Source organism: Bactrocera tryoni, unplaced genomic scaffold (genome assembly GCF_016617805.1).
Source record: "Bactrocera tryoni isolate S06 unplaced genomic scaffold, CSIRO_BtryS06_freeze2 scaffold_517, whole genome shotgun sequence".
In the NCBI taxonomy this organism is placed as follows: Eukaryota; Metazoa; Arthropoda; class Insecta; order Diptera; family Tephritidae; genus Bactrocera; species Bactrocera tryoni.
The window spans coordinates 257295-272750 of record NW_024396204.1 but is presented as its reverse complement, the minus strand read 5'-3'; the positions used below and the strand labels follow the sequence as shown (position 1 = coordinate 272750).

Below are 15456 nucleotides of genomic sequence, written 5' to 3'. Positions count from 1 at the left end.
TAATTGGACTAGCGCTTTTAAAGTTGAGGCCATTGATTCCGAATTTCGGTAGCAAATTTTAACAATTTCGACTCATTATTGGATCATATATCTTTCCATGATGAAATGGCAAATTTTACTGAAGAGAAATGTCAAAAGGGCGGGAAAAATATGGCGTCGTTTGCTGCCCTTATTTGAAAAACCCGTTACTTACATACCATGCGAGTTAAAAAATGGAGTAGCACTTAAACGACTACTATACTCAGTTCATGTATTCAATATTTTTTATTTTTCCCTTTCACTCTACTCTAACCAACGTTCTCTGATGATTTAGACTTTCTTTCTGATTATGACTGCTTACGTAGAACGAAATTCGGATCAAAAGATACATTTGTGTATATTTCTAATAATATCTTTAACCTTCATTCGTGCAACTTGGGAAAATTCATACTTAAACATCATCATATTTTTTGAATTACTGCACTATTCACTTAAGTACATATGTACACAATACGGCATTTTTAACCCACCTTATTTAACACTGCCTTGGCCAGGAAGTCCTGATAGGCCTTTGGTTCAAAAGGATGTTCAGTACGATGACGATGAGAAAGTTGTGAATGACCATTTCCATACGTATTTGTATTGAGTTCTGGTTCAGATACGTTAACATTCGTCAGACGTGACGTTCCCAGCATTTCCGCTATTATTGATTCAACCATATTTCGAAGTCTTGCTTGTGAAATTTCGGAAAATTCAGTTAGGATGTTCTCTTTGGTTTGATTGTCATTCAAGCCCACGGGGTGTGGATGAATTACATGATTATTCAGGATGCCAGGAAGATCTGAAGTATGAAATATTCAGCGACTTAAATTTCGAATCAATATTTATCATCAAGTAAATAACAAATGATCGCGTCTTATTTAATTTTACAGTTACGATATTGATAGCGCATGTTTTAATAATTTCAGACATATACATTTGTTCAAAAGTTGTTTTCCTAAAGTATTTTCGTTACGATTGCTTTACCTAGTTTAACTTCAATAATGTAGGCAATGTAAAAAACAGTTAGAGCAAAGACCAGAAAGGCTCCTGTAATAACACCCAAAGTAAAGTCCATTATATTGTTCTTCTTCTCATGTGGACTGTCATACAATAATGCCGGGCTGTGACGACGACGATTTAAATTCTACGGTTCCTTTATATTGTCAATAGATGTCGTTGCAGTCGTATATCTGCATTGTGTTATGCCATATAGTGTTGGAAAGGTGAGATTTTAAGCTTCATTTCACCAAAAAAAGTAAATTCGGGGAAGTTGAAAAAAAGTTACAGCCGTTCAAAAATTAGTGAAAATAATGAAGAAATTCCTTACATTTTGGAATTCTTGTATAAAAAAGGGAAGAATGACACGCAAGCCACCAATGACATTTGTGAAGTTTACGGAGACGATGCTGTATCAGTTGTGTAGCACAACAATGGTTCGCTCGCTTCCGTTCGGGAAATTTTGATTTACACTGATGAAAGTTTTACACTGATGGAATAATGTCTTTAGTGGAAAAATGGCAAAAAGTGGTCGTGGTGGTTTATTAGTATAAATATAAAAAATAAGTTGAAGTTTGGTTAGAAATGCGAAAAAGCTTCTACCCAATATTTATTCTATATTACAGTTTTAATTGCGAAAAGTATTATTAAATACATACGTCCGAGCATATACCTAAGTATGTACATACATATACTTAGTTTATGAACTTTAGAGCCAAGTAACAACATTAGTACTAAATATACATTTGATCGAAATGGAGTATAGCAATTTCTTTTGAACGTAGGAAAATTGCATTTAATGATCGAGAAACAAGTAAGGAAGTGCTTAGTTCGGGAGCAACCGAACATTTTATACTCTTGCGAATTGTAAGAATCTAAGCCAAGGAAGTAAGGTGTAAAACCAATCAAATAGAGTGCGAGGCCAAATTTATCTATTTTAGGCACAAAGATACGCTGATATGACTAAAACACGCCCTCTTATTTTCATTGGGACTACTCACATTTTGGCCAAATTATGAGGTACAAAGTCACCTGGAAGTTCGATCTTTATATTAAGTATATGGGGGATTTACAGTTCTGTGTCTTAATTTGCGTTCAGTTATGTCAACGCCTACTTCCCGCATAACGCAACTTTAAATTCCATTTGTCACTTTCCAGTATACAAGTAAAGTATCAATTAATATATCGGGTCCAAAAATTGTCAAAAGCGGACGATATTTCTTCAAGCCCCACATACCGAATATGTGAACCCCAGTGCGAATGGCCGACTTTTTATTGAAAATATCGGTATTGAAATTTTGCTGACAATAGTATACTTGTGTCAAAAGTGGGTTGAATCGGGTCAATATTTCCATTAGCTCCTATCTACCTTATAGAAAGATTTTCCCATATACCGGCCAATATACATACTACTGTGATCAAATTGAAAGGTGAATTTGGTCCATTTCATCTCCTTCAAAGTTATCTCCTCCCGCTATAATACACTTATGCCAACGAATTTTCCAGTCTTCACAGCACTTGGAAAAATCGTCCGTCATGATGGCCATCAGAGCCTTCTTCGATTCAGCTTTTATATCCTCATTTGAGTCAAAATGGTGACCTCGGATTGATCATGTGAATATGCTGAAAAGTTACACGAAGGTAAATCAGCGAATGCGGTGGTTGCGGCGGTTGCGGCACGATATTAGTTGAAAATGTGGCGAAATGATGTATGAGATGGTGCATTGTCGCACTTCTTTGTTCAATAAATTCAGGCATAGTAAAAATCGAAGAATTCACTTTTAAAGCCTCACAAAACGACGCGTATCTCAAATACTAATGAATATTTTGACGTGAAATTTAGCATAAATGACAAATGAATAACAGTACTACCAACTTACAGAAAATAAATTGCCGATTTGAAAAACACGCGAAGTATAAATTAAAAATTCACCTTCAATTTGATCACTGTAATAAAAACGGGTTACAGTTTAATTCATATTCAATTATAACTAAAACGTTATTTATTGAAATGTAAGCAAAGAAATCTTAGAGAGAAAAACGAACTAAAAAAACTGTAAAAATATATATTATGTGGAGAATATTAAACCGCCTCCCAAAAATTGGTGCGTTCAGTCACCAATATAACTGAGGTTACGATGGCCAACAAATATTGACAGTGTAATTTGCTAAGCTTTATTATTAATGCCTATTAATATGAAATATTTTCTATTAATATACATATGTATATATTCTCGTAAGTGGTGAATAACAAAGCAAAGCATGAGTGTGCAATTGTTGTTCGCAGTTTCGACGTTCATATTTTACTAGCATCACAATTAAAGGGATTGCCCTTTTACTTTTATTTCAATGTATATAATTATTATAGCATAGGGTTTCAAATACAAAAATTGCTTAAAACAGAATCCTCAATTGATTATTAAGAATACATCAAGACGCTCACTGTAATTCGGATGAAGAACTCAACTAAAAATCAGATAATGTGTAATCGATACTGCAGGCTATTAGCATTTCCAAAAACTAAATATGTTCACCATTTGGATGCATACTTATGCAAAGGATAACGAATATTGCAATTTAATAATAATATGTCACTACATCAATGTTGTTCACTAGTGATCCACATTTTTTACGCTCCTTTGTATGTACAAAAAAGTAAATAATGTATGTATTGTTACGTATACTCGTACATATTCATATGAACATATGCACATACAAATACTATACTTATGTATGTATCATATGTATGTCAGCGATATAAAAGGTAAGCGATAAGCGAAGTGAACGAAGTTCAGTGGCGGCAAAGTAACGTATACGCCTTGTGTGTATGACGCTATTCGTTATCTTCTAAAGATAAACAAGTTTGGTTTCGTATACGAAATTGTTTTAATTTGGATTAACTTAAAATTTTTCATGTTTGGTTGAACACTCTTTTAGTATATTTTTGCGTGTTTTTAACGCAATTATGAATGCTTGGCACTTTATATATCTACGTATGTGTATATTTTATTGCACAAATGTTCATTAATTTTCGAAAATAAAAATATTAATTAAGTTATCATCCATTAATAAATATGAGCAGCAAACAGTATATTCATTAGTTTTAGTTATTCAAAATCCAATCCAACCACGTTTATTTGTTGGGTTATTTAAACACCTCGACGCGCGCAACTCATCTGAGGAGAAATGACACTTTGCACAGGTGCTGACATCGGCCCCAGCGATTGTTCGGTTTCTACTGTAGCTCGGTAGTTCTCTATGGTGAATTCGTTGTTGTATGTGCTATTGAGTTGAAATATTCATATTTCTTGTACTACTGATAATAACATTTTCTATTTTTTTATATTTTCATATTGTTATTGTGCGCTTATGAGCTTTATCAGTAAACGTTCTACACAACTTTTATAAGATTTAGCTCTCTATCCATGTTGAGGAGCGTTAATATTATTACTGAAATAAGACTATACTCAGAAAATACATATTAAGTGACCGGTTTCCTATTCTAAACAATATGAGCTGTCTCAATGTTTAGCTTAAAGGTATTTTTATAATAATCATTACATAGTTATTTCTTTGTATTCATACACATGTGTGTATGCGTGTGCCTTATGATAACTGTATATACAAACATATGTACATATGTACCTATTATAATAACTCAACGATTACTCCCCTTCCGCCCAATTACCGCGAGCGGCGCAATCCGCATTCGTGCGAAATTAGCCGAGTCATGAAAGGTAAGAGTTTTTTTAAGTGCCAAGATCTGAAACTGCTCAACTACAGAAACAAAAAGGTTAAGGGTTAAAATCTACGTTTTAAAATATTGTCACGTTTTTATTTATTAAGAGAAAGCAATATTGTATTTTTAATTTTAAAAAGTAAGCCAGATAAATGAAATTTGTAGAAATAAGAACTAAAATCATAACATATGTGGCAAAATGGTACGTTTAGAGTAAAATTTGAAAATTTTAACAGTAAGGGTCTCAACTATCTCAAAAAGGTAACCGTTATATTAAATTTAAGTTTGGATAAGAAAAAAGAACTGTAGAATTTTTACTAAGAAACTTCTAAGCGCCGGTAGATTTATAAATTTCAAAATTCTAGTAAATGGCGGTAGACTGAACCCCGAATCCTATCGGAAATGCCTTAGGGCGAACAGTAAAATTGGTGTTTGAATAGAATTGGTAACTATAGTTCCATACCACAGAACCATATTCCAATATTTATTGACTTTCTTAAGTCTATGAGCATTAATTCTTACTGGCTATTAGAATAATATTAATGTAACTTAAACTAGAATGCGAAAAATCAATTAGAACTTTCTCAGCACGCTTGAGAGGGGCGTAATCTGCAATTTTAGTTTTAGTTTTTACAGTAAAATGGGGAATACAGAATAATGTAGATCAGAGGCAACGCTGAGTAATATTGAAATTAAGTTTTCCTAACAAGTAAGGACTCAATTAATAACGTTGAAAATAACCAAAGCCGTGAAAAGTTTTAATAACATACGGATCTTTAAATTCTTTAGACCAGCGTTTAACAAAACTAAGAAGACCTTTTGCTTTCAAAAATATGGTATCAATGTTAAGACTAAAAGAGACACCGGCAAAATTGGCAGTTATGTCCACCTTAAATATATGTAATTCAACATTGGTATGTAAGGTAATTAATTCTACTCACGATTTTCACTTTTTGATAATTGAGTGACCCGTATTTGGTCTAGCGAATTGCCCAACAGCTTAGCCACCACTTCCTCCACGTATTCGCGTATTTTCGTTTTTTGATCTGCAGTAATAGCAAAGGAACTTGCTCCTACTTGGCTTACGCTTTCGAAATCTGTAAGAATATATGCAAATTCGTCAAAACAGAGTAGATTAATATCCACATATATGTATACATTTCATCCTTTTCATATTACATACGTTAGGCGGCTTTACAATTATATCAAATAACACTCACTTATGGAACCTTCATTATAATCTTTTATCGGTATGTAAATTTCACTTCGTGCTCGCACTGGATACGAATGGTTTTGGCGGCTGAAGAACATTTGTTCTGTTATCCAAGATTGTGTATGTGTAAGCGAGTCCTTTGAGAGATGGCATATTTGACACTCCCGCCGACCAGATTTTGGAACGAAATTTGAGCATTTGGTAGCGTGACATATTCTTTTGTTGCATACGAAGCACGTAATAAAGCTAATGCACATTGGAATAAGTTAAATAAAAATTATATAATAACTTTTGAAAACAATCCGTAGAAGAGCATACCTTTTAGAATCAATTATATTGATTGGACAGGAGCAAACATTGCAAATGTTATCAATCACAGGTTCCTTTTTAGCAATTCGTCCTTCACCAATTTTACTAAAATATGAGAGATAGTTCAATTAAATGTCAAAAATGTAAAGTATGAAGAACTATCTAGTTCTATTACGATCTGGTAGATATAATATAACATTAAACAAAGTGAATATTGAATAACGGAGTTTGGTTCATCTAACGGTTGTTTGTAACACCTAAAATCAATCGATATATGTAAACATATAAATGATTAGGATGACGAGACGAGTTGAAATCCGGGCGAGGTTAGGGCCCTCCGTCCATTTTTTTCGGCACCTCCGATAACAGTGCGACAATGGTGGAAATGAGATGATAACTTCGCCCACTACCCACATAACGGTTATGTAGAAACTAAAAAACTTACGTATTCACCTATACGAGTGTAAGCCATATAAGTCAATCGGAAGTGAAAAATGTGTGTATTAGGTTTTTGGTATATATTAGGTATGGCTGGGACAAGGATTGGCCTGATCTTAGTTTATCGCCTCATCATCCTAAACATTTATATATATAGGTATAACTTTATATCCTACTCGATTCGTTTTAGATGAACAAAACTATTATATTCTGTAGCATCATGTTGCAATAGAATAAAAAGATTCGTAGCTAAAATTTTGGTCGCTTTTGACTTGCGAAAATTTGATATTTGATCAGAAAAGTGGTAAGTTAGTTACATAGTGATCGGATCATTTGTCTGCGAGTATTCGTAAAACAAAATTTTACTGAGCGCCTGCGCTTTAGAAGGCTTTTACTCAAAGCTGTTTGAGATATGGATTTCAAATTTGAAAGGTAAACCCTAGGAAAATATGAAAAAAGTCCCGCAGGATGAAATTGATATTATTTCTAAGGTCTTATATAGAAAAGTAATTAAAAACAACTGGTGCTTAATTAGGGGCAGTGTAATTTTTTGTTCGACCCATATTATGAGCTTTAGGAGTTACTAAACTAAGGAACGAATGTTCATTTTATTTTATTTCATAATATTCATAATATTCGATCGGTTGAGTGACGTTAGTTACTACGCTTATAACTGGAGAACGCCTGGACCGATTTGGTTGAAAATTGGTGGGAAGGTAGCCTAGAACCAGGGTAAGGACATAGAATACTTTTTATCTCTTTATGTTAAAATTTAATACAACTCATAAATACAAAAATTATATTTCAAATCAAAAGCATTTGTTCAAAATTCATGTTTGTAGGAATCATTTGAATATACATATGTATGTGTACAATTTTAAACAGATTCTTCTTTAAAAATAATACAATTGCTTAGTACTTGGAATAGTAGAAAAGAACTGCAACCCAATACGCAGTGAAATATATTATAACTGGCTCAGTAATCCGTCGTTGAGTATGTATTATACCACGTGCATCCGAAAAGTCTGATGTCATAACCTTTCCAGTCGACTTTTTCGTCTTTGCACGACTGAGAACCGGTTCATCATGTGCAGTCCGCACAAATCGCTTTTATTACGATTAAAGAACACTCAATCACTTCCAAGAATCAGTTATTTGTTGTTATTGTTGGATTATGAACTTGGGAGGCACCCGCCTTGCACAGAGCTTTCGCCTCTTAAGGGGCTATACCAGTGTGACGCATGAAAAATTAGGCGATTTTCATGAATTTTTTTAAAAGAAAGTACTAGATTGAATGTTTCGACGTTCTATGGACGTAATAAAGTATATTTTTAGCTATATTAAAAAAAAAAAAATTTTACAAGAATATTGAAAAATAACGGAGTAATGTGCTGTCTGCGGAAGTGCCAAAAAAAAAAAGCGCCTCGACTGCTGGCATGATTCCGGTCGATTGAGTAGCTGAAACAAAAAAATTCTAAATGTTTATTAAACTTAAATATATTTTCTATACAATGGAATACGATCTTTGAAAAATATCTAAAATTAAGAAAATGGCGCCATTTTGAAAAAAAAATCGTTTTTTTACGAAAAAAATTGTCGTTTTTTTAATGCCAAATTGACAATTTTCAGCCAATCAAAAAGATCGTAGTCTATTGTATAGCAAATGTATTCAACTATATCCAGTTTTAATTTGAAGTCGATCGGTTAATTTCTCGTTGAGTTATAATGTCAGCAAATTTGAAAAATGTCGTTTCGAGAAAAACGCGTTTAAAGTTTCACTTATATATGTTTGCACCTCTGAGCGGTCGCTATTTAGAACGCTGCCATTCAAAAACTATTTAAAATACGACCTCGCCGATTTCACAGGATATTTTTGAATATATAAGCTATCGAAAAAAGCAAAAAAAAAAATTTTTTTTTTGAAAGTGTCACACTGGTATAGCCCCTTAAGGCCGTCTACTGCCTTCATTATCACCGGTGGTCATTTCGCCTCTTTCCAACCTAGCGAATCTGGTAGTAGTAGTATTATCTATGTATCAGCTACAGTGAAGCGTGGACGGGTCCTCTTGTAATTAATAAAACAGCTTTATTAATTTTGTTACATTGTAACTGAACATTTAAATCACTTCAAAATACGTTATTATGGTTTACATATGATTAATATCCATATTTTTACATATACATATATTTTTTTTCACATTAATTTTTCTTAATATAGTATTGTTTGTAATTGTTGTGGTCTGTGTGCTAGATTTTTCCAAAAACTTTCCTGCTCTTCATACAGTATAATACTCTATATAACGTCACAAACACTATTTGTAACAAATTTATTTTGTAAAAGAATAGACTTAACTTTAAATGCAGTAATCGACTCAAAACCACGAGGATGTCCTCTAATGTCATATTATACACTACTTTTCCTCCAATATTAGTCGTCGTTATACGTCTTCTCTCCGTATAATAAAAATTCCTTATAACGTAAAAAAGTGTGCGGTCCCTTGAATATTGTTCCATAGAGTTTCCACTGTATACGTATAAAATCGTTAATACTTTGATACTTTCCCCTTCCACAACTACATATTATTTACACCTTTAGCAAATGACCCTTTCGAGCTGCCTTCGCTGCTGTTGTTGCACCCGGAATTGGGTTAATCTTTCCTGTTCTAGACGCCACACTTGGTGTCGATAGTGTGTCTGCCTTCGTATCCATCGTTCGTAATTACTACGTAAATCTCCATAGTAGATGTCTTCTTCATATTCACTCCCATTGATATCGTTAGCTTCACTGCGTCCGTATACATCGACTCTACTAAGGCCAGTAAGAGTTAGCTTCCACAAGACCACTTCAAATGCGCAAACCATGAAAAGAAACATCAGCACGGTCAAATTTACATGGTTAACGGCTATTAACCTTTCCCAGTTGGCGTTAAACATTGTTATTAGTACCATATTGCCGGAAGCGTGATATCGTTTCTCTGGAATTATTCTTCTTTTCCTTTTGTAATTTATATAGCATGGAATGTCTAAAATTTTTTCCAGTTATTGCGGTTATTAACTTTTTTCAAAACATTGGTTTTTTCGAGACCTTTTAAAAACGTTTGTTGCAATACTATGTTTGTCTACACAACTGATTCGTGTTTCTTCAATACTGACGCTTTTGCACAAAACTGTTTGTAATAACATACTTCGCTTGTTTGCCTGCGCTGCGTATCTAGCGAACGATTAGACCGACAAGCACTGTCGCTATGCCTTTTGTGGTTTGCTCTGTCATTTTAAGACTCACACTCGCTTTCTTTGACTGTTGACAACGGTGGTTGCCTCTCAAGCTGGTCTGTTTAATTCATGAACTAGCAAGTAATTTTTAAAAGATTTTGCTAAGTAAATGAGTAGGATTTTTTGTTGATTATTATCGATCTCTGGTCCAACCATTTTATTTTATATGAACTTATTTATTTTGAATATATGTTTGGCGCTCGGAATATTCATATACTCTGCTATTGAACAATACCAACGAAAAAGTATTAAAAAACTTTCACCCATATGCACAAATACAATTAGTATATGTATGGTATAATCAAAATTTTCGTACTTTACACCAGCAAAGTATAAATCAAGTCTGGAAAATTTACTTCCTCATTTCTTCAAAATTTTTTATTTCGTTTCAAGACGTTAAAGCAGCTAAACCTGTTAAGTCAGCATTCGATTTCCGCATACACAACATAATATACTCTTATTCGTATATATGTATGTATTTGCGTCTACATCTGATGTACTGTTTTTATACTCTTGCAACCAGTTGCTACAGAGTATTATAGTTTTGTTCACCTAACGGTTGTACGTCTCACATAAAACTAAGCGTAATGGATATAGGGTTATACTTGTACATACATACATACATATATATAAATGATCAAGATCACGAGAAAAGTTGAAATCCGGGTGACTGTCCATCTGTCTATCCGTGCAAGCTGTAACTTGGTAAAATTGAGATGTCTTGATGAAACTTGGTATGGGGGTTCCCTAGTACAAAAAAAATTTGGAGTTCGTAGATGGACTGCCACGCCCACAAATCGTCATTAACCGAAAACCTATTAAGTGTCATAACTAAGCACTAAATTAAGATATAAAACTGTAATTTGATACAAGAGATCGCAATAGCAAGAGCACCTGTAAGAAAAAGTTTTGAAAAAGTGGGTGTAGGCCCGCCATCTAATAAGTTTTATGCACATATCTCCTAAAGTACTAAACAAATTTTTTCAGCGTAAATATTATAAGAACTTCAGCCAATACTGTGAAAAAGGATTAACGCGGAGGATAACCCCGGTCACTCCCTATATAACGGTACCGTTCAAAACCACTAAAAGCGCAATAGATCAATAACTAATTACGCTAGAGACATTAAATTTTACCTCCAAAATGGTAAGAAAGGGCTTTATACCCCATATATCGGCCATTGTTTGAGTTATCTCAATGAAAATTACAGAACATATTTTACTCAAAATAGATAAAATAGGGTCGATACATATACATATTATTATTTTCGTTTTTCTAATAAACCTTACGTCGAATATGTCGGTCAGTTTATGAGTTATATACAGTATATGAATTTATAAAATTGCTTGGATTCCGATCCTGTGGTTGACATTTTACGCTTTAAAAATTAAGAAGTAAGGATTTGACGAACTCTCGTTCCCTCATTTTGGGAAAGTAATTGATTTATTTTTACCAGCCCTTATATACTATAACAATTTCATTGTTGTTTGGACTGTACAAAAAAGGACATTCAAGTATAGTATGCTCTATATATTTTTTCATTCAATTATTATGTGGAAATAATTGTTTCTAATGTTAGGACTAAATCTTTTTAAAACAACACACAATTATAATTTGCCTTTTTTCAAAATAGGTCTTAGTTTGAGCGATTAGCTTCTCATTGTCGCTAAATTTTTTTCTAGCGAGCATTTTCTTGAAGTCGGAGGAGAAGATTTGGAGAGACCTATAGACGCGGAGCAATTCCGATCTTCAATTCATGTTACGATCGTTTTCAATGGTTTGGGATACTGTACATTATCTCGTTGAAACAGCACTTCTTTAAAAAAATAACCGTTCTTCACCGATTTGAACTAAACATTCAAATAATGCTATATACAGGTATGTAATAGTTCTTTCAAGGTAGTTTATTAAAAATTATTCAATAGTCTTACTGATTGTTTCGTCTTGGAATCGGCTTCCTCTATTTGGAATAACCAAGTCGTGTTTGGTTTGTGACCTCGCGTGCATGGATCTTTCCCTTACCCAAATATTAAGGAACGATATACAAATTGCGGGTTTTCTCAATCAACATTGATATTGCAGAATGGCGGAAAATAATAAACGCAACAAATAAAGGCATACAAAGAACAACAACTACTAATACCTTGACAACCAACGCTTTGACAGGGAAAATTACTTTGGAAACCAGGACTACTGACGGAGTCCACGTCAAAAGCAGTCATGAATACCCACCAATGTACCTCTTCAGCGCAAGAAAAGAAAGAAATCCCTAAGTCAATGACTGTACAATAACTTTTTCCGGGAAGGAAAGTGAGGGAAGGGCGCAGTGAATTGCGCGGAAATATCTTCTGGAGCTTGCTTTAGTGACTTACGACTTTCCATTTGACATTATACTCGTATGTATGACTATGAATATTCTTAGTGATATTTATATGAAATTAAATGGATACTTTTTCTTCTCCACAATTTATTTAAAATTCAGAAATTTCCACAATTGATATGTATTTTCTAACTTCCATCGAATGTGATTTGCACATTTCCAGAATCTCGATACACAAAGAATTTAGGACAATAATGCATGAGTAATAGATAATTAATAGCATTTTTCACTCAATTTTTAAGTGAAAAAACTAATGCATTCAAAAATAGACTATTTTTTTTGAATAGGAATAACGGACATTTTCTAGTTGAATGATAGTAATAAGGAAAAACTTATTTGAGCGGGTAAAATTTTTTGTGATATACATATGCATACATACATATGTATGTATATCTATACTTACTCAATTATCGTCTTGGCGCCCGACGTTAGTAAATAAACCCCGCCAATGACTCCGATAACTGCGCTGATGCCTGCTAACAGGTTGTTGCATTTGTTGTGTGGTGAAATTTCCGCGACTTGCATTTGGTAGCAGATTATATAAACTGTTCGGATTCGTATGTTAACACACAGAGAGAGCGAGAGAAGTTATGTACATACTATAAACATAAGTATGTACATACTTTCACGTTTACATATGTATGTACATATATTATATACAGCTGATATTTGTGATGTAGTCAATTGTGCAGCACTTTTCTTTTAGCCGTTTAACATAATATAGAGATTTTTTTAAATTTCTGACTTATAAATATTTTGTAATTTCACCTTTACCAAAATGGTAACACTACCGCAAAAAGATTTTTGTGCTTTATCTATAACCTATTTAGCACATCTACCAAACAACAACAAAAAAAATATGATTATCCAAAAATACTTAAAACGGGAACATTTAACGTTTTCTATGTGTGCGATAAAATAGTAGGTAAGAAGGTAAGACCGCTGGAAGCGTCTCCACACTGCAACTGAACTAAGTAACATCAAGTGCTGAACACATTGAGCGCGACACGACATGGCAGCACGACAGTGTACTGAAAATGGCGGCGTGAATCCTACTACATGAATATTTGTAAGAAGGCAGCGACATAACAATGGCCGGCATGTACACAAAACAACACAGCTGTCCATTTTGTATATACACAATTTCGTTGTTGCCATACTAATACCTTTCACATCAATGAAATTTTAATATTTTGTTCAAAGTGAAATTTTGTATGCAGAAAATAAGTAAAAAGGTAAATGTGTATTTTAATATTTGACAGATATCGCTGGCAGTCTGTCGCGCTCAATGTGTTCAACGCTAAGCTTTTTGAATGATTTAGGCAAACACTTTAACTGTTATTTTTTTGATTTACTCCGTGTATCGTTTAACAAATTAGCCATATGCTTGCTCTACTTTTAGCATTCAGAGGGAATAATTGTAAATTCTTATTTGATCAACCTTGTTACTCGAATGAGACTGTAGAAAAAATACACCTTTAATAAACTGTGTAAACAAAACTCTTCCAGTTTATTGGTTATCTCATTTGCTACTTTTAATTTAATGGATATATTTTGTACGGTAACATAAGTATGTACATATGTACATATATATATTTATATGTAGTACGTGAAATATCTTAACTAAATGTCAGCGCTGTAAAAATAAATAAACCATTAGACGAGGTCTGTTCGAAAAATAAGGTGAATTTTGCAAATCGTTTATCGATTCTATATTATGTTTGGTTGGTCACCCGTCTCGAACATATCGCTCTATAACTCGAAACAAGTTGATTTTTAAGGTGATTGATTTAAAGTTTTCAATTGTCTCTCATTTAGCAAAAATAGAAAAACGGCATAGGTTTATTGAATAATAATATGTAATATATTAAATAAAATGCTGATCATAAGTGGTCTAAAAAGGGTGTAAAAAACTTTATCTTTGGCAAAAACCGCTTCTACTTTGATTTATGACGTTATTTGTGAAATATATATGTACATATTTGCAGAGAAAAGGTCATGAAAATTTAAATATCTCCAAACTTCATTCTGGCATAACTGAGATGTATCGTTGTTGTGGTTCAAAAATAATACGACATACGAAGAGGAATGCGTCGCATTCTTATCTCGTCTGTTTTTCTACGCATCAGAATGAAATTCATATACTTACATACATATGTATGTACATACATATGTACTTATACGCAAAATGGACAATGACATTGCGCACATTTCTGCACACTCAACTTAAAAATCGTGTTTTTTGAGTTATGATGTTTATAAACCACATATGGATCTGTTCTTTCTTCTTCAAAGATTATTTTGTAGACAAATCGAAATATTTCACATGTCTTTTCGAATGTTCATATTATAAGCTTAATATTTTATGTTTAATTGACTGATTACGGCGAAGAGTTTAGAAAATTGTAATATTAGCGTAATTGCATAATTTTGAAATAGTTTCTATCGTCGTTTGCATTACTTATTAGGTAATTATGTGCATACATATGCATTAAAAGGTCTATATATCTATGTACATATGTATATACATATGTATGTACCGTATGAATGTATGTTTGTATATTATTATCAATTTTTTCTCACACGATAGTTAAATATGCAATGTTTGAAGACACTTTATAAACATTTGTTGATTAATGGCCAGAGTAGTATTTTTAATTAAAACTCTTTATTACATAACTACTCATGTTGAAAAATAAAGTAAACGTGCTGATTTTACCGTCGACAATATACATATGTATGTACATAAGTATGTATTTGAGCGCACATATACTCTTATCCCAATTTATTTATGTGTGTATATAAAGAATTGTATATAGGTACATATGTACATATACATATGATACTTATAGATGTAGTATGTATGTATGTATATTCTTTCGAAATAATATTGGCTTATTACGTTAACACAAATTTTGAAACGCACTATAGCTTTAAAGAGCCTAATTGACATCGAGCATAGACTTTCTTACCGCGAATATGTTATTTACGTAAGTTTAAAATAAAACAAAAAATATATCGCGGAGTTGTTCACCGTACTTATCGTGATTCACAACTAGTCCCGCAAGCCGTGTATCGTTTATCACT

General features: G+C 33.0%; 2 protein-coding genes across 2 annotated transcripts in view; both read right to left on the bottom strand.

Moving 5' to 3' along the window:
* Positions 1 to 15456, bottom strand: part of LOC120781272 (titin) — a 40102-nt gene that overhangs the window by 22118 nt on the left and 2528 nt on the right. Inside the window, exons 2-5 of the mRNA XM_040113463.1 lie at positions 6288 to 6383; positions 5977 to 6215; positions 5698 to 5853; positions 510 to 820 (exon numbers count right to left, since the gene is read on the bottom strand). Coding sequence (XP_039969397.1) covers positions 510 to 820; positions 5698 to 5853; positions 5977 to 6215; positions 6288 to 6383 — 802 coding nt within the window. The remainder of the gene's footprint in view (positions 1 to 509; positions 821 to 5697; positions 5854 to 5976; positions 6216 to 6287; positions 6384 to 15456) is intronic.
* LOC120781271 lies at positions 8895 to 9921 on the bottom strand. The gene has a single exon (XM_040113462.1). The coding sequence runs from the start codon at positions 9663 to 9665 to the stop codon at positions 9309 to 9311; it is 357 nt and encodes a 118-aa protein (XP_039969396.1). The 5' UTR covers positions 9666 to 9921; the 3' UTR covers positions 8895 to 9308.